Source organism: Acanthisitta chloris, unplaced genomic scaffold, assembly GCF_000695815.1.
Source record: "Acanthisitta chloris isolate BGI_N310 unplaced genomic scaffold, ASM69581v1 scaffold4703, whole genome shotgun sequence".
Taxonomy (NCBI): Eukaryota; Metazoa; Chordata; class Aves; order Passeriformes; family Acanthisittidae; genus Acanthisitta; species Acanthisitta chloris.
In genome coordinates, this window is record NW_008665330.1 from 1 (window position 1) to 19,636 (window position 19,636).

The following is a 19,636-nucleotide window of genomic DNA, read 5'->3' on the forward strand; positions in this document are numbered from 1 at the left end:
CATTGGCATTAAAAATGACAACTGTGTGAGTAAATGACGATTTTCATCTTATCCCAAATAATTTATACAGAAAGGAACCTTTCTTTGTCTGTGTACTCAGCAAGCTGTTCAGCTGCCATGTCTTCCCTCCTTGCAAGCAATTGTATCTCGTGTATATCCATTTCTCTGACTCCAAATCCCACTTAAAACATTAGAGTGCTGGTTTGGGCTGGGGTAGAGTTAACTTTTGTCACAGTGGGTAGTACAGGGCTGTGTTTTATTTTTGTGCAAAACACAGGGGTGACAATGTAGAGATGTTTTCGTTGTTGCTGAGCAGAGCTTACAGAGAGCCAAGGTCTTTGCTGCTTCCCATACTGCCATGCTGGCAAGAAAGATGGGTGTTTATGGAGGGCTGGGAGAAGATACAGCTGGGACAGGTGACCCAAACTGAGCAAAGGGCTATTCCATACCATATGACATCATGCTCAGTATATAAAGTGGGAGGAAGAAGGAGGAAGGGGGGGATGTTTGGATTGATGGCAGATGTCTAACTATTCCATGTGATGGCTGAACACCTCCAGCCCATGGGTAGCAGTGAATGAAATCCTTGTTTTGCTTTGCTTGTGTGGGGCTTTTACTTTCCCTATGAATTTCCCCAATGAATTGTGATGGACTGTAAGAAACTCCAGTAGCACCTCTGTATGCTGTGATAGCAATAATGCAAGTTAATCATCAGTGGGCAGAGGATATAGGAATCAAACATGAAGTCAGAATAAAGCAACATTTATGTTTGTTTCCTTATCTCATTTTTCTATGCATAATACTACTTCAGAAAAAGACAGACAGGTTCTAACCTTGTAATTAGGGGTCAGCTTGATGAAAACTGTAGTCTTCTTATCCCAGATAAGCATCACACCATTGCTAGCCTCAATAACAAGGTAGAGGCCAACAGTCCTGTTCCAATAATGCACGTCACCACCAATATCACGCTGAATTTCTTTGTATTCTTTGTTCTCCAATTTCAGTTCAGTTTTCTGAAAGATAAAAAGGAAACTATTGTAGCACTAATTTCTATGATGAGATAAAATGTTAGACACATCTGACAATACAACTCATTAGAACTATTGTAACACTAATTTCTATGATGAGATAAAATATTAGACACATCTGACAATACAACTCATTCTGAAACCAAGAGCTGAAAGTCTGGCATGACTTTCCAAGATGATAAAAAGTGGTATAACAGTTCTGTCTGAGAGATTTCATTACCTGAGAATATACACCTTTGCAGATTAATTTGATAGGGCCTCTAATAGTTGTTACAGCTACTTTTAGGGATGTGGCTTTGGAGCATTACTTCTTTTTTTAGTACTTGAATATTGAAATATACTCAATGAGTATCATTACTTACTCCTAGAAACATTTTGATAGCCTTTGAGCAGGTGACTCCTGTAGTTCCACAGGGGACATTCTCTGTGATGATACTGAATGAGCTGCTGGGACTTTTGTCACCACAAAAATCCTGTTGAAACAAAAAAAACACAATCAAACAAAAACAATTATCATGAGAAAATAAGGTAGAGTATTTTAGTTCAATCTCATAATAATTAGAATCATCTAAAGCTTCACAATGTATAAATTACTGTTGCTTCATATGTGAAACCTACATACATACACATATGTATGTATTTACAGATGCATGATCATATACATGAACATCTCTGCATATGCATAAACAGTTAATACAGTCTCAACCCGAGAAAAACTGCAGAACAATAAAACAAAATGAGGGATATATCTTTAAATATAAATATATTTGTTTTCTAAACTTAGAATTTGGATTCATTTCACAATTGATAGTGAGCTGTTAGCTCTCACTATAAAATAGTTCTATTACATATAATTTATGACTACTATATCAAAAAACCCCACCAAATTCACACTGCTTGCCTGCACTGAAAATGCATAATTTTTCCTGGCAGAATGTATGAACACCTCAGGAACAGTGATGACACGTAATAAGGAATGACAAAGTCAAAGAGAAAAGTAGATCTTCAGGGCAATCAAATGCCATTTCAGCCCTCCTGATGAGCATTACCTGAGTGGCCACATATTCACAGCTTCCATCAAAGTCATAGAATTTTCCATCAAAGGTGATGTAGTGGCCACTTCCATATATTGTACAAGTCCCATAGCACACGTTTTCAGTGCAGCTCCAAGCTCCTTTTTGGCAGGTACTAGAAGAGAGCAATGGAGTTGAAATTTAGATTCTTTGGAAAACTGCAGAACAAGCCAAGCAGCTGCCTGATACAATGTGATAATGTGCAAAATAGCCATTTCAGTGTTACAGAGTGTTTAAAGTCTCAACTTCATAGTTTTTAAGTCTATAACATGATTTTTAACTCTGGTCACCTACAATTTTTAGATCTGCTAGCATTTATATTTAAAAACTGAGTTTGCTTTCTCAACAAGAGATGCCTACTTAAAAAAGAGGTAGCTATTACCCCAACATTTTCAGCAGAACCTGTATTTCCTCAGATAGCATTAAGGATTCCTGAAAAGCAAGGATTATACTTGCAGTTTTCCCAGCTACTGTTGTACATAACCATAGACATGACTATTAATTTACTGTACAACATATATTCTAGAAGGGAGCACAAAATTCTAACTTACCAGGTGTTGCAGTCCACTTTTATCTTTGCTCCAGTAGAATACCACTCATTGTTATGAGTGCATGGGCAGTCCTTCTGTTCCACACAGCCCCCTTTCCCATCATCATACAGGCCTTCAGGACACACACAGCCAGAGACACACTCTGTCTGGAACTAAGGAATATAAAGACAAGTTGTTACTTTATTGCATTTTAATTCCATTTCTTCACAAGCACTCTGTAAAACTGTATTTATAACCAAACAGCCTAATATTGATAGTTTATAAGGTCTTTCTTCCTAGATTGTTTTTCTTTTTTGATTGTCTGAGAACTGAAATCCTATTTCACTTGGGAGTTAAGACTCTACTGAAGACACAGTAAAAAGAAAGAGGAGAGGGAAACCTTAAGGGTAATACTAGAATCATCGAGGTTGCAGGAGACCTCTAAGATCATCAAGTCCAAACATTATCTACTGCTCTGCAGTAACCCCTAAACCCTAAACCATATCCTCCAGCACCAGACCCAGATGCCTCTTAAATTCTTCCAGGAATGGTGCCTCCACCACTAACCTGGGTAACCTATTCCAGTGCCTGACCACCCTAACAGGGAAAACATTTTTCCTAACAACTAATCTGAACCTCTCCTGTCTCAGCTCATGGCAATTCCCTCTAGTCCTCTCCCTGCAGGCATGGCAGGAAAGACCATCCCTCACCTGTCTGCACCCTCCTTTCAGCTAGTTCTAGAGAGCCATGAGGTCATGAAAATGGCAACAGATTAATATCATTGGGAAGAAAAGAAAGAAATAAAAAACTAAAAAGAAATAAACAGCTAGTAACAACTGTATTTTCTGTGCTGAACTGTGGCATTTAAAGCAGACAGAATAAAGGAAACATGACACAAAGAGAAGTTGAATACATACATGATCAAATTGAGGAGTATGACAGCTAAGTTGTACAGGTGTTTGTGAAGTCCACTTGGAGGATGCATTGCAGTCAAAGTATGTCTTGTTAGAAGAACATTCTGTTGCACCTGAAAGGTATATTGTTGGTTTAGATCAATCAAGAAAAGGCAAATGAAATGCGTATGAAAGGTGGTAGTTATTGAGACAGAAATTTCAGTGCATGTCTATCCTTATGAAAAGAGAGGCTCAATGAAGAGAAAACAAAGTGAAAATGTGAAACTGTTTCATATAAAATGAAAAAAACCATGCAAAACAAATAAGCAGATAATTCAAAAGGAAAGAGGGTTTGGAGGTTGGTAATGGTTTTTATTTCATTTTATAGTATGTCACTTACCTTTCATTCTTAATTTCACTGAAGTACACTGGACCTTTGCATTTCGGCAAACACTAGAAAAGTGAAGAAAATTTTTAAAAAAAAAAAACCAAGCTCAGTGTCTTCAATTTAAGTCTAAGGATTTGTTTATATAAATTTGAGAGTATTCATCAAAGATGTACCACATTCCTGCATTATTTCTACTGATATTTCAAGGCCAGTCCTATTGAAATTCACTCATGAATTTTCACTTGGAGAAAAAGCGTAGCTCGATTTTAGGCATAATGCACAGAAGGATTATGTTTGAAAGAATGACAGCTGTTCTGTTAGTCCTTAATACTATGGGCTTTGATGACTCAGGAAATAGATAATAGTGAAACAGAGATTAATGGTAATCTAAATCAAAGCTTTCATTTGGATACACAGTGTGTTTTCATGCCTATTAAACTCATATGCTGCAAATTTGTTGGCCTTATGTGCTTCTTCTGCTGGATGAGAGAAGATATTTCACAATTTGCACTGCTGACTCAGGCAGCAAACAGTTGCCAGAGTGCATGATATAATATAGCAGAATCATTAAAGTTGTTTTCAAAAGCCTAATCTACAGTAAATACATATCAAGGGGATCTTCCTCCAGTAGAAAACTTGAGCAAATCTGTCTTTTCCAGAAAAGAAAACAGCAACATAACATACAGTTGGCCTTTTATCTTCCTTTTATCCCTCTGCTTAACAAAGCCCTATTAACAGTGCGGCTTCAGAGCGAAGGCCAGTACTCACACCAAGCTGCACTTCTCAGTTATTGATAAACTACATTGCAAAGGATGATGCATTGCTCAGCATGAAGATGTTGTGAAACACAGATGTTCATTAAAACACCAAAACAAGCTAAGCAGCTTCCACATAATAAGCAAAGTTTAAAAGGGCTTTTATCCCCGCAAACAAAAAGCGACAACAAAACATACCAACGTTCTCCATCTCTGGTGACATATTCCCCAGGTTCCAGGTATGATCCCTTGTAATAGCATGGGCACTCAGAGATGGGCACACAGTTACCCTGGTTATCCAAGTATGTGTTATGTGGACAGCCACAGCCATCCACAGGAGCAAAGTCTTGCAAGCAATGCTTTTCACCTTCAACAAGGGAGCGGCAGGTTTGCTGGCACTTTGTGAGGTTGTAAAGAAAGACTTGATTTCCTGTGCAAGCAGACACTTCACTACCTGGAGGGAAAATAAGCAAACAGGTAAATAAGGGATGCAGGATGGTCAATTTAGCCTTGACATTTCTGGTTTGGTCCTTAGATAACTACAAAAAAAATCAGAAGTCACAAGTAATGTTAGCCTAAATTTACCAGTTGAAACTTATTTTTAACTGCTACTAATAGTTTGTATTTTCATATCCCTATATGTTTCACATACTGATAATCAGGGAGAGATCACAATATAAGAAACTCCTAGTCTCAACAATACTGCACTGCTGCTGAAAAGCAAAGCATGATGATAAAAAAAGCTGCTGATAAACAAAGCCAAAGCAGTAGTTGTGATGGCTGGGATTCCATTAGTCAAAGAAATGGCATCAGTATTTAAACTGGGGAAAGGAGGTGGAAGTGAAAAATACTGCTTTCTACTTTTCAGCATGTCATGAACAAATTACAACTAAAAAGTATAACATGAATTAGTAAGTATTACAAGCATTGTCTCTTATAAGGCCATTATGCATTTCTCAGCTACACCAAATCCCTTAACATTGAGATCACTGACAACCAAATTCAGGGAGAATCTGCTTATTTCTCATGACTAATTAATTCCACAGGGATTACAGTTCCACTACTTACTGCAGACACTTTCTCTCCAGCCTCCCAGTATGATCCCTTTGAAAGCACAGGCTCTTGAGTAAGAGGACAGGGCAGCACACAAGCATTCTTCGTTGTCTTCACAGAGGCAGGTGTCATATTTACATTTCTGCAAAAAGAATGAAAGGCTCAGTAAGCTCACAGGAAAACAATGGGCAGTTGCAACTCAGTTGCTACAAAATATCCTATGTGCTTTTCCTGATGTTGTTTTTAATTCTCATGGCCAGAGAGCAATGGAAGGAACGGACCAAGATCAGAAACGGAAAGTGGTGCTTCATTTCATGCACAATGAAAATATTAGGATACTTATTCTAACCTAAGACAAGCTTCTTATAGCTTTAAAAAGTAGCCAGCCTCCTAACATTACCTTTTTCAAAGGATATTGGTACCATTCTTTCTCAGTTACAAATTAGAAATGCAGAGACCCATAAAAATTAGAAATCATGATGGCAAAATATTAATCAGATCTGTGAAGATCTTCACAAAATTTGAGTTCAGACTGAGTTACAAGTATGAGCAATGACTTAGGAATTTCTTCTTTTTTGCTCAGGTAAGTTTCACCTACTGCTCAACAGAGGTGAACACAAAGGAAAATTAAATAATGGAGATTTAGCATGAAAATGATTTGTTGTTACATTCCAACACATGAAGCTTCTTTTTTTTCCTGACTTAATAACAACTAATGTCTAAGGGTAGACTTAAACTGTTGATTCACATCTGCACCTCTTAATTCTTCTTTTCAGTTCAGATATCTAGTCCAATCAAAATGTACATTCAATACCAAACACAAGAAAGCAGAAGAGCAAATGTACCTTTTTCTTCAGCAGCACTCCATAAGAATCTCATCTTAGGAGATACTTTGGATTCATGCTGTGCTGCTTGAGTTAATCAGTGCAAAAAAATGGGCAAGCTACTCAGTAATGTCCCAAATGTTTGAACAATGCCAAATTTCTACAGTTAGCCATCTGAAATAATTCAGTACTAAAAAGAGTGCAAGAATACTATACCCTGTAGTACTCTGAAGGATCAATGACTGAGTGACATCTTGCAAAAGGACCTTCTGAGTCTTTCAGCAAAGAACACCAATGCTCAGCATAATTTGCTGCAAACAAAGAGTAGAAATTCATTATGTCTCCTTATCTTCCTTGTGCTGTTGTCTAGTTATGTTGACACATAAATGCTATGTAACAGTATGAATCAGAAAACTGAGAGCATTTGGGGAGTGGGGAAACTATATGCAATCATTGTACATATATTTCTATTCCTTGATTCAGAGACATGCAATCATAAGATCAAAACCTTCATCTTACTGCTGCAATTTGTTTACATGGAATTGTGACAGCCCTTTCAATTTGTGGACCACAAAGCTAAGTGAAACATAAATAATACTAGAAAATACAAGCTGCCTTTGCAGGTAATATAAATTAATGACCTTGCCTCCCAGTCTACCAGCTCAGGATTCCTCTACAATCATCCTCTAAACTTTCACTTCAATTTGATTGGAAATCAGTGCTTGTATGTATACAGAGCAAACACTGCTCATTCTGGCAGAAGTCAAGCATTTGACTTATTAATGTGCTTACCACTTTCAATGCTCAGACTGCAAGGGTCTTCCAGCTTTTCTGCCTGGTCTGTACAGGTGGCCTGAGCTTTCCATGTGTTAGCAAAGGCAGATCCTGTAGCTTCTACCAGCCCACTGGATGTTTTAAAGTCATCACCTTCCTTTCCATTAAAGTTTCCGCAAAGACCTATTGGAAAAGAAGAGAAAAATTTTACATAAACATTACTTATTATCATGCTAAAAGGTCAAAGGGATAGAGACAACTGATCACAAACACTAGAAACAGAAGTTCATGCAGCTGATTATTCCACCTCAATATTACTCATACTAAAAGGTCAAAGGGATAGAGGCAACTGATCACAAACACTAGAAACAGAAGTTCATGCAGCTGATTATTCCACCTCAATATTAATGTATACTATAAATACTGATGTTTTAGGAGATCTATTTTAAATCTTTAACCTCTTGAGAAGAATAGTCTTCATGAAGATATCTCTGCCTCAGGAGACTGCCACCCTAACCTGTATATTTTATGCTTTCTGACAATATTGAGACCACAATATGCACCAAAATCTGATTTGTAGATAGTCAAAATTAAACTGAATGCAAAAGTAAGGAATATTCTAAGAAACATCTATGTACTTGCACTAGAGTGATAGATCATTACAATATGAAACAATAAAAATACATTTTTAGTTTGCTTGAGTCGATTCTCTTTCAGATATTTGGTTCCTGCTTTTAGTTTCCTACTCTTGAATCACCCAGTTATCACTCATCTAAATACATGACTCTTCAGCTGTGGAACAGCATGGCTTTCATTCTCAATTAAATAGATACTTACCTTGAAGTTTCCCTTGAACTGACTGATCCATAGTCACAAACAACTGCATGACACTAAACAGCTGGATCTGCAGCTGAAGCCCAAAAGAAGTTTGTACGATAAGGTAGTTGGAAGATGGCTTGAATACTGAGAAGCTGGCTGAAAAACAAAATATGAACTGTGCAGTAAACACACACACAGGCTGCTGAAAGAAACACTTCTTACTAGATTCTAAGGTATCACCTGTCATGAAAATTCTGAGATCAGGATCAAATTAATTTTTTTCATTTAAAAATCGCTGGCCAACTAGATACAATGCTGGTTCTCAGTAACTTAGCAAGTTCATTACCTATAATGACTTGTCCCTGGGTTCAGAACCAAATGGACAGGCCCACACCATGTAGCCAGATTTGGAAAGTGCTAAATGTCCCTCTATTTAGGCAAGTTAAATCATCTGCTTTGACTTTAGGCCATGACAATTTCTCTTTCCCAAGATACATGCCAAATATGTACGAAAAAGGTGAAGGGACATTTTTTTCAATCATCCACTGTGTAGAGAGTCAGTCTGCCCATGAAACTCTCAGTGATGACTATTAAATCACATTCATCCCCAGACTGTTTAAAAATCCGAATATATTTCCTATGCCTCTCTTCCACTCTCTCTCATGCCTCTGAAAAAATACACCCCACATGAGAAGTCAGGCATGTGACACTTGACATATAAGCCTATGTCCCTTACCTGACACATGAGGCACGTTCACTGTCATGTCATTCAGTAGCACACTGCCATCTGACCTGAAAGCCACCACCTGTATAACAGCAAATAGAATCAGTGAGGTTCCAGGTACTGAGAGGAAAAGGAACAAATAAAAAGAAAATTAAGAGGGAAGACATTTTTCACAATAAGACTGTGACTAGAACTAAACATTTCTGAAAGGAAGAATCTGCCTGAAGAAGTAATGTGCCAGCAGAACTGTAGGATACAAGGAAGGTTTTGTTGCTATTCAGTGTTTCACTTACACCTGCCTACAACAATTTGTAGCAGCAATAAAATGCAAAGCTCATTTATATTGGACACTTTGATTTCAGCATATAAAAGAACTATTAGGCCTTCAGGATCTGTAGAAAGATTTGATTCCTTATAAAACCATGTGCCATAGCTTCAGTGTAAAAGTTTAGTAAGATTCTGGCATGGTAAGAAAACAGTTTATTAAATTTCCTTATAAAATGCTGGTCTGTACATAGAGAAACATAAAATTATTGGTTTCTGGTTTGGTTTTCTTTTGTTCTAGTTATGGTGGCAAGGACATGGAAGACCAGACAGACATGAGGAAAATTATGTATAAATATAATCCCTATATTTTCATAATCAAGCAGAATACTAAAGTAAATATTTAAGAAAGTTGGATTGCATAAACATTCAAAGATGGGATTTCTTCTGAAAAAAACCTCAATTAGATCTATAAAATTATATCTGAATAAAGTAAAATACTGTGAGGGGAGGAAGAATGGTGCTCTTTCTTTCAGGCACCTGGAATACTGTGAGCATAATCACATAGCACAGAGCAGAGGAAGGAAGAGCAGGAAATGTCAGCTTATTTGAATGTCATCTTTTGTTCAGTTTAGGTCTACTTTGAATTTTTGAGGCAGAAACCTGAGTTGTTCTTCAGCCTGAGGTGCCTTTATCCACAATAACGACTCCAGATGAATTAGCTATTCCTCCACAATAAGGGAAATATGTTAATTTTCAGCATATCTAGCAGAACCCACAGCACAACACTTACATTTTTTTGGTGATCTACTAACAGCACAACAGACTTCAAGCAGGTTTGCCTGTCTGTGGAGCCACAGGGAGCCAGCTCTGCCAGGAGAGCATAACTGTCATTTCCAGTGGCCTACAATCACAGGAAAATAAATGTCCATTAGTCCAATTAAAAATCTCACAAGATGATTTCCAAAACAAAAATTTTGTTACAATAACATTACTACGGACCTTAGCTATTAAGACCACCATATCAGCACTAGTTCTAGAAGCTGAACAAACTTTCAGACAAATTCAGTGGTATGGTTTCTAACCCAACAAACCCTTAGTAATTCTCTAGAAGAACAGGCACCAGATATTTTAGGGAGAGATGAATGAAACAGCTGCCTAGCTCCTTTTCCTAGCTGACTTTGACACTCAGACACAGAAACAGTTATTACAGATCTGTCCAAGAGCTTCTAACCCTGAGATCTGGCAACTTTTGCAGTTTACCTATCCATGCAGCCAGACTGACCTTTAGATTTCTTACACATGAAGCACTCCACTGGATAATGACAGCATAGGTAGTTTATTTAACTATCTGACTAAGTTAATCACCCATTGCAATAAGTCCCAGCTTCCCTTTTGGGCTATTACAGCCCACCCTGAATTTTCTAGTATAGCTTTTAGCATTTCTGCTTCCATCACCCCATAAAAGTGGAATAAAGCAATAACTCACAGCTCTTCCATATCAGCCCACTGACATTTGTATTTACAAGAGAACAGCCCTACAGTACACACCCTGGCCAACACGTAGTAACAGTCTCCATGGAAAGTGTATTTCTTCCCATCAAAGGTGGTAATATGGGAACCTCCTTCCACTGAACATGTGCCTGGACAGGGTAAATCTTTGCAGGTCCATCTGCCTGAATTACAGGTGCTATAAACAGATAAAATAAAAAAAATTGCTTGTAGGTATTACAGGTACTGAGGCCACTGAAAGCACTGAAAGCATCTGTATATCTAGGAAACAGCAAGACAACCCCAGGTGTTTTAAAACTGTATCTTTGTCCATTTCCTTAAGATTTCCTCACTGCCATATGCCATACATTCAAGAAAACATTTCAAAAATTTGGTTGTACAGATATGCAACATGTCATGAAGTTCAGAATGTCTTCAGGACATCTCCTATGACCAAGTGGAAGATTGAAAAACGCAGACCCATTTACAATCATTCAAAGAAAGGTGTATAAACAACCAGGATCCTTACCATTCTTCACATTCATTGGTAATGTGTTCTCCAGGTGCATAGTTCTTTCCCTGGAGTTTGCAGTGGCATTGGCTAACAGGTATACAGCCTTTTGCAGTAAGATCATCATACACAGTTCCTATAAAAAACAACATTAACTATTCCAGCTGTTTTTTAAATAAGCAATTTCCACAGAGGAGAAATGCTCAACTTGCCAAACAGGTTGAGTTTATCAAAATTGTGAAGAATACAGCTTCTACTTTTTGTAATATAAGACACATGGAAAACACTTTTATACAACTTCAAAAATCCAAGACTAGTCATTTGTATAACTATACATAGATAAGAACAATATCAATATGTTACATGCTTTGATTTTCAGTCCTTCTGGCATACTCTCTGGACTATGATTGTAATCTTGACAAGGTTGTAAAGTTGACAGTAAGCCTGAGAATTTCCCTCACTGTCAATCACTGCCACTCTCTGGGCAAATGATGTCCATAGTCCCAGAACTATTCAAGCTAAACCCCATGATTTTCTGTATATTATCAGAAGTCCACTTGTTGAGATTTAAAAAGTAGGTTTATTACCTGCCATTGTGTTAATATGATTGAACTATAAAATGATTCATTAATTAATTATGACCTCCTTAAAAAAAACTTTTAATTTTGTTCCCCTAGCAGGGAAAATAATGGGTAGCAGTACTCATTTGAAAGATATAATTTGACTACATTTAATAATTTAGCTATGACCTCCTTTGCAAGGGCTCTTGGGTTTTTTCCACATACAATTGCTGGAATAATACTTGCCTTCAGGGCAGAAACAACCATCCATGTAGTGTTCCTCACAGAGGCTGCTGATCTCCAAGTGTGAGCAAGTATCCATGCAGGGTGAGCTGCTTTCTCTATAGACCATGGTAGCAGGACAGGTCTTGGCTAAAAGAATAAGAAAGGCACCGTGACTTATTTGGGTGTAAAGTCCATCACTCCTTGGAAATCATGGGTCATATACCCTAATCCTCTTAAGTCAGTAGTGTCTCAAGCCAGACTCCACATGGCAAAACATGTTCCTCTGTTTCTGAACTACTTTCTCTGCTTTTTATATTTAATTCTTTGGCTTTCAAATAGATCAAATTATTCTAGTCAGCTGCAGCATCAGATCTCAGTTTTTTAATGGGAACAGGATTTCTACTTGCTGAAAAAGATTTCTTCATGACAAGGGTAATAGAAGAAGTAAACAGGAAGAACAGAATATGCAATTTATTGCACTACGGGTATGAAATTTATAATACATGCTAATAGTTTTGTAAAGAAGTAATGAATTTAAATGTTTCATGGCTGCTACATCCATGAAATATTTGGATCTTTGTATCAAAAGGGTATAGCTGCTTACGGCAGAACTGCTGTGTCCTCCATTCGCCCGGCCGGCCGCCCGCGTGCGAACACTGGCGAGAGTACTCAGAGATGGTGCTGCAGAGGCAGAAGGAGTCCTCTTTGCCATTGCATGCACACTTGTCCTGCATGCAGGCTTGGATGTACATTTCCAAATTAAGGCGCAACCGACAATCAGCAAATGCAGGGGAAGTCAGCAGCCTCTCACACTCCTCACGCTGCGGAGAAAAAGTAGAAATGTTCAAGAGATTTGCAAATATCTGAGCTTCTAGAAACTCAAAAATAAAGCTTCTAGTAACTTCTAGCCTCTAGAAACTTCTAGAAATAAAAACTGTTGTCTTCTGAACAGTTATTCAGGAAAGGGAATCATTTATCCTTGCACACTAACTCCTCATAGCACAGGTTGTCTCCATGTAAGTGAAGTTCACCGCAAGGAATACTCACATGCCCGTTACAGCTTGGAAGAGCCTGAGTTTCATCTGGATCTTCACATTTAGCATTGGGTTTGCTGATCTTCTGCAAATTCCCGTATGTAATTGAATTGTAGCTCACATCTATGAGATAAAATTAGAAAGAGGAGTTGCTGAGACCCAATATTTGGCAACAAGGAGCATCTGATTCCTGGGACTCTACTGATTAAGGAAAATAGTTACTATGGTATCAAATACACCTATCAGACATAGGTATCTGCTCTGAATTATGTCTAATTGCATTTAAAATTTTAAAGGGGAAGTAAGAAAAGAAAGCTAGTAGAGAAAAGAATAAGAAGATTCATCTGGAATAAAATAACCTTAGACCAGGAATGCAGAACTGGAACACCATGTTTAGTCTGGGGCAATCACAGAAATCTTTCAAGTGAAATTTGCTCTCCTGTGATGTTTCTATGCACAATTCTTCTCAGCCTAAATTCTGTAACCACTGTCAATAGGGTAGGATGACTCACCTCCATTGATGAACTCATTGTAGATCTGAATTCCATTGTAATCCCCACAGAGACCACAGGTATGGTTATTAAATTTGTTGTCCAGCTCCACCTAAGTAACGGAAGGAAAGAGAAAAAAAACGCAAAAATTATAACTTTTCTTTTTCCTCATTTTATTTTTCCCTCCTGGGGTAGAGAATTATCCCAGGAAACTCAGGACATACCAATAAAAAAGACTTGGATCATACATACCATTAGTGCATCCTGCTGATTCCATATCAGAATCAGGCCTAATTTGGCATAAACCTTGGTGTAAATGTCATTGGTCTCAATGAGCATACCAGAGGTGTAGTAAGGTGTCTTCACACTAGGATGAAAATCAGAGATTTTCCATTAGTTCAGAAACATATGGGCTGATATGAATGCCTGTAATAAGACAAATACCCTAAGGAATAGAGAAACCAGTCTCTGTTCACCTCATCCTCGCTTCACAGGATGCCTTGTTTTAATGAAACATACAATCCTCTCTCTCTGAGACTCAACATGATAACATATTGCCTTTAAAAGCCACAGCAATTTCAGAGGCAAAGCCCTCAAGGGCATGGACTCTCTAAGAAAAAAACCAAAATGTCAGATGTCTTCAGCTTAATCAAAGGAATATCCATCACCATTGTGGTATTGAGGGTGTTCAAACACTCACGAATAATATACTTCCATGAAAGAAGCTACAGAATAAATGGAAGGTTTTCTTTACCAAAAGATCTGACAACTGTTTCAAAGAGAATGAATGTCCCTTTGCAAGGAACTTCCTCCTCAAGAGAGAATTCAAAACTCACAAGCAGATTCAGGGACTGCCAACAAAATGTTCAAAAGAAAGGAGCATGTTAAGAGGAATTCAACAGTTTGTTTCAGCATGTTAGTTTCTTAGTTTTGGGTTGACAGGACCAAGTTTGTTAATGGTGACAGAAGATCCTTTGCAGAGGGCTGAGCATAGATATTTTTGTGATAAAGAATAAATTCACCAGACCTCTGTCCTGTTCTTGTAAGTCTATCTTACAAGTCATCTGTTGAATTTCACTCAGCAGTAAAGGGACTGTGCCAAGCAGCCTTATCCTATACAATCTAAAGAACTAGAGCCTGTTCAAACAGAAGTAAACTGGAATTCTGTCAAAATAACTGATTCATTTTCTACATATTTAACAATATCATTGTTATCTATCAGGATTCATGTATTTGGTGCACATCTCTTAACTAAGCTCTTGACTGGGAGAGCTTTATCTCCTAATTTCCTATCTCTGGGATTTTTCCAGGCACTTTTAACATAGACAAATGACTTACACATCTAAACACCAAATGCAAACCCAGAAATCATTATTTCTGCTTTATGCTGCATTGTTCATCCTTTGGACAACAAAGACTTAGGAGATCATGTTTTTGGAGAGGGATTATAAAACATTGCTTAGCCTTTCACCTTTCAGATATGAAAGCATGGAATATATCACTTTTTTTTTCCTAAAACCAGGATATTTAATCAATCAGTAGATCAGGTACCAAAAGGTACATTAATACATTTTTCTACTTCACAGTTTTCACTTCAGTACTATGAAATGCTATTTTGCATGACAATGGCTCATAGGTCATTTAAAGAGCAATATGGGAAATTGAGTTCTACAAAATCTATATTCCTCATGCAGCAAAAACCTGTTCAGAAAAAATCTATTGTTTTATGAATACCATCTAAGAAAGGAAGAGACTTGGTTTAAGAGAAACAGTTTTAAAAGGATTTCTAAACTTGCCTTTCATGAGATCTTTTTAAGACTTGAGTACACAGTAAAGATTGGGGCAAGAATGGATTTTTTTAAACTTTCTGGCATTTTATTATGCTTTCTGGAATGATCTTTGGAAAAGTTAATATTATTATCTATCTTTGAACATACTTTCATTGCAGTGGCTTCCAAACTTTAGAAGAAAAGTTGAATTCTGGGCAAAACCCAGTCCTACAATGACAATAAAAACTATTCTTTGCAAATTATGCTTAGACATATTAATAGTCAATTTCTTCCTTCTTCAGAACTACGTCTTAACCTATGAGTTGCTTCACTTGTTTCAATGAGTATATGTATATACACTGAAAGGATAGGCTAATGATAGGAAAAGTTAGGTTAAGACACTACTTGGCCCCAGTAGTGGTGTCAAACTAGTTCCTTGTGTAACCATATTATAGGAGAAGAAAAATACTACTGCTCAGTGTGAGAAGGGGCTTATTACCACATATAAATAAGTGCAAATTTTGACCTGTGTTATATTTTTATAATCCCTTGAGGAATGGTCATCAGACCTTACAGAATTATTTATGAAGATCAGAAAAAACACACCCCTCTTCTTCCACAAAATAAGAGAAAAAGGCCCCAGAGAAAAGCACTTCCCTTTTAAGGATTTGCTAGGCCATCTACTAAGGTAAACTCAAGGTGATGCCATAAAATACATGAAGGTTTATGCCAGTAAATGTTGTGGCTCATGAGCTGCATTGTTTTCCTGCACAACTAGAAGAACAATTCTCTCAAACACCTTCCTGACTTACATTTAAATAATCCCTTATGCCAGTGTAGAAATGGCAATTAATACCAAATCCCTCCCCCAACACAATTTTAATGCTGGATTTCCAAGGGTCTTCTTTTGCTCATGGAGCAGCAGTTACCTTAATGTTATACTGATAGCTGTGTATAGAGTCAACTCTGCTTTTATCTTCCTAGCACATTTCTCTGAAAATCTATAATAGTATAAATACATTTTAATCCAAAAGCAACTTACATCCGGCCATCCACCACAACCAGTTTTGGTTTGAGGTACACCGTGATGTCCTTGATTTTTAACAGGATGTACTGGATCTCAGGGTGGTTGTTGCTGTCCAGAGCACGCTGGATGTGGACAGAGAACTCCTTGTACGAGTCTCGGCAGTCAGAAACAAAATTGTACTCGCAAATGCCAGGGAATTGGTAGGTGTCTCCATCAAAAGTTTTGAAGTGGTTGTTTCCCCAGGTGCTGCAGACATAGTGGCCATGGTTTCTTGTTCTTCCTGTTAAGGGATGAAAAATAAATAGGCATGAAGAAAATGCAATGGACAGACTCTTGTGAGAAATGGTAGGTATTGTATTTTACAGTAGAAACCACTTGTAATTATGTGCACAGTGATTCCACAGATTTCAAGCCTGATCTGTTAGGCAGAAGAGATGTGAATTTCTGATGGAAAATAAGACATTAATAAATACTGCTGAGACCTGAGTATATCCTGTAATCCTCACTGAGGTGAAGGAACTTGTTGCACAAGGTGGGGAAACTTAACCTCTGACCACTAACAAGCTGCTGCATCGGTGCAATGGAGCTGCTTTGCCAAACATAAGATTTTATTCTAATCACAGTATTATTTTTGGCAATATTAAATATTTCTAAGAGCTATCTCCTTCCATGATGCCACACATACAAGAAACAGAACAGTCTGGAAACAAGCAAGTACTACTCCTACTGTGGAAGGCAAATAGTTTAAATGCTATGGAAGGATTTGTGCACAAGGAGTACTTAGAGAATTCTTTTGTTTTCTAAAATGTAATTTCTCTTACTGCAGAATAGAAATTCTTCAGAAGATAGATCAGGAAAAAAACATAGTAGGAGAAATTCAACTAGTTTTTGCATAGCAAAAAGATGAAGATTGTTCCCTTCCAAGTCATCTATACCAACAAATAATACAAATTAACACTGATAATGTAGATTATGGGTGAATCATAAAAGCTGAGCATCCTTGGGAATCTTGACAAGGTACCAAAAGCTCACATGACTCTCATCTTCACTAGATCTTCTTGCAGTGTTTAATATGGGAAAACAAAATGACTAAGAAAAATCTCTAAGTTACTGCAATTTGATAGTATCAATCACACCAGATACATCTAGCCAAGCTGATGTGCTTCTCTCCCCTGGAGGAGGACTGCACAGGGATTCTCCCAGAGCTCACAGCTGGGGCACCAAATGCAAGATAATGCTTTCCTCCCATTGCTGAATTCAAGACACAGTAGACCAAGACCAATACGCTAAACCCAATCACCACACAAAATTCATTGCGAATTTCATTATGAGTGCTCCATTTCAACACTTCAAAGTTGATAAAAATGGAGTAAGTTTGAGCTTTTACAGAAGGATTATTATGTCATAAAGGACAAAATTAGTTTTGTCCCATGTTACTACATTCACTGTTGAAGAAAGAATTAATTTTGTTGCAAGGCAACAGAAGGCACAATAATTAGCTTCCTCCATTGTTGTAACAATGAGTCTCTCAACTCCTATAGTTGCTTTCTGCCAAGTCTTTGCCATACTTAGGAAAGTCTCAACACATGGAAAGAAAAGTAACATTGCAAATATTTCCCAAGCACATCAAACTAGAAACTAAAGCAGTAGATACAGGTACCAATCTCCCCAAAGCAAGCAGTATCTATGTTGGCTGAGCCATGCAGCCGCAGTATTTGAAAGCTTAAGGAACTTCAGGCATCTTAAAAGCCCAGTGCATTATTTCAATGCACTGCCTTCTTCTACCTCTGCAGTAGTATTTTCATTCTCTCCCTCTCTTCCACAAGGCCATCTGCAAGAATTTCTAGAACTTACCTTTTTTTATTTCATTAGCAGAGGAAAGGGCCAGCCAAAGGAAAACAAGGCTGGCCACTCTCAGCCCCATGGTGCTAAGGTGGGTGAGCTGGGTGAGCTCCACTGAAAACTCTGCTTTATATAGTATCCACTGGTGCAATTGATTCTATCACAGGGGAGGAGATACAAAGGGAAGAGGCAAGAGGAGGGGTAAAAAAATAGGCGTGGTATTTACAGAAGATAAGAAGTAAACAGACAGGTATTTTTCACCATAAATGAAGGAATTCAGTATACAGGAAATAGTATAATATTGATTCAGTAATCATGGAATTTTTTATTGCTCTGTTTCATCTACAGGATGCTGTGCTTTTAAATCCTTCAAATGCTTACGCCAAGTTTAACCTTCAGTAACTCCTATAACAAATAATGAATTTTGGAGTGGATGAACAAAGAAATCCCTCAAAGAAAGTTTAGGGTGAGACCCTCAAACAACGGCTTCAAAACTGAAGAATTTTTCATTTTTTGCCACCACATAGAATGACTTCTGTAAAAATTAAATGATGCTTGTGAAGCTCCATGTAGTCAACAGTAACGTTTACAAATTCAAATGGAACATCATGCATTGTAAAATTATTCTGCAGGCAATTGTTAGGTTTCTTTAATTCGTAAAGCTGTGAAAAACATCTAAACCAAAGTATAGCCCATACAGCAATTTGCTCCCAAACATAACTGAGATGGGATGACAAAGTAAGTTCCAGAAAGTTACAGCAAAAAGGGTGCTCTTTCAAACATTATCATGGTGCAACAGAAAGTCCCTCAAAAAGGTTGTAGAGACTCTCACAACATATTAAATTTTACTCAACTATCCCGACTGAAATGAAGAACTATCCCTTTCCTCCTTTATGAATCTATCAGTAGAAGAAATTTTATTTTCCTTCTTTGAAATAAAAGTAATAACCACTTAGGACAAACTATTTAGAGAAAAAAACAACAGTCTCTACAGAGACCTTCTCCTGATGGTTACTTTAGCAGATCTAACTTCTTATGACACTTCAGAAACATCTCTCCTCTTGGAATTTTCTCTTCTATGCCTCCAAAACTCTTAGTTCAGAGATGTTTTCTAAAAATGCTTAGGGGATTCCCAAAGGATGTTACTTTGAGCGTTATGTTTCCTCTCTCTGTTTTCCTAGGTAGTCTCCTGGCTGGAACTACTATTGCCTCAGAAAAAAGTCTCCATGACTTAGTACATACACAGTCTTTGCAAACTGTAACACCAACTCCATGCACACAGCAAAGCTGACCCCTTTTTAGGTTAAATTTGCAGTGTATGCTCACAGATATAAGTTGGAAATTTGCATATTTTCTGTTCAGGTCACTTTGTCTGACAAAACTTCTAGGTCTGGAACCAGTCTCATTCATTTGCTGGGACTGGAAAGTTGCACTGTCCCTTAGTTCAATATGCTGCCATTTTTATTCTATGCAGGTGAAGAGCTACTCTTAGCTAAGCACCTCTACATTTCAGTGACTGGTTTTCTCTGCTCCAGACTTGTCCTACGTGTATGGGGAGCAT

The 19,636-nt window shown here is 37.6% G+C and overlaps 1 protein-coding gene across 1 annotated transcript; it reads right to left on the reverse strand.

Annotated features, from left to right (window-relative positions):
• Nucleotides 1–833: 833 nt before the first annotated feature.
• On the reverse strand, nucleotides 834–18,157 carry LOC103799383 (mucin-2-like; the record flags this gene model as incomplete). Its single annotated transcript, XM_009071697.1, has 22 exons — nucleotides 18,088–18,157; nucleotides 16,249–16,513; nucleotides 13,690–13,804; nucleotides 13,459–13,549; nucleotides 12,960–13,069; nucleotides 12,517–12,733; nucleotides 11,934–12,059; nucleotides 11,146–11,263; nucleotides 10,677–10,815; nucleotides 9,919–10,029; nucleotides 8,874–8,943; nucleotides 8,156–8,293; nucleotides 7,337–7,501; nucleotides 6,761–6,855; nucleotides 5,736–5,862; nucleotides 4,866–5,121; nucleotides 3,925–3,977; nucleotides 3,549–3,658; nucleotides 2,653–2,804; nucleotides 2,078–2,216; nucleotides 1,391–1,501; nucleotides 834–1,013 (listed from the first exon to the last, which is right to left on the reverse strand). Coding segments are annotated over exons 1-22 (2,958 nt in total), but the record flags the coding sequence as incomplete, so codon positions are not given.
• Between the last annotated feature and the right edge of the window lie 1,479 nt (nucleotides 18,158–19,636).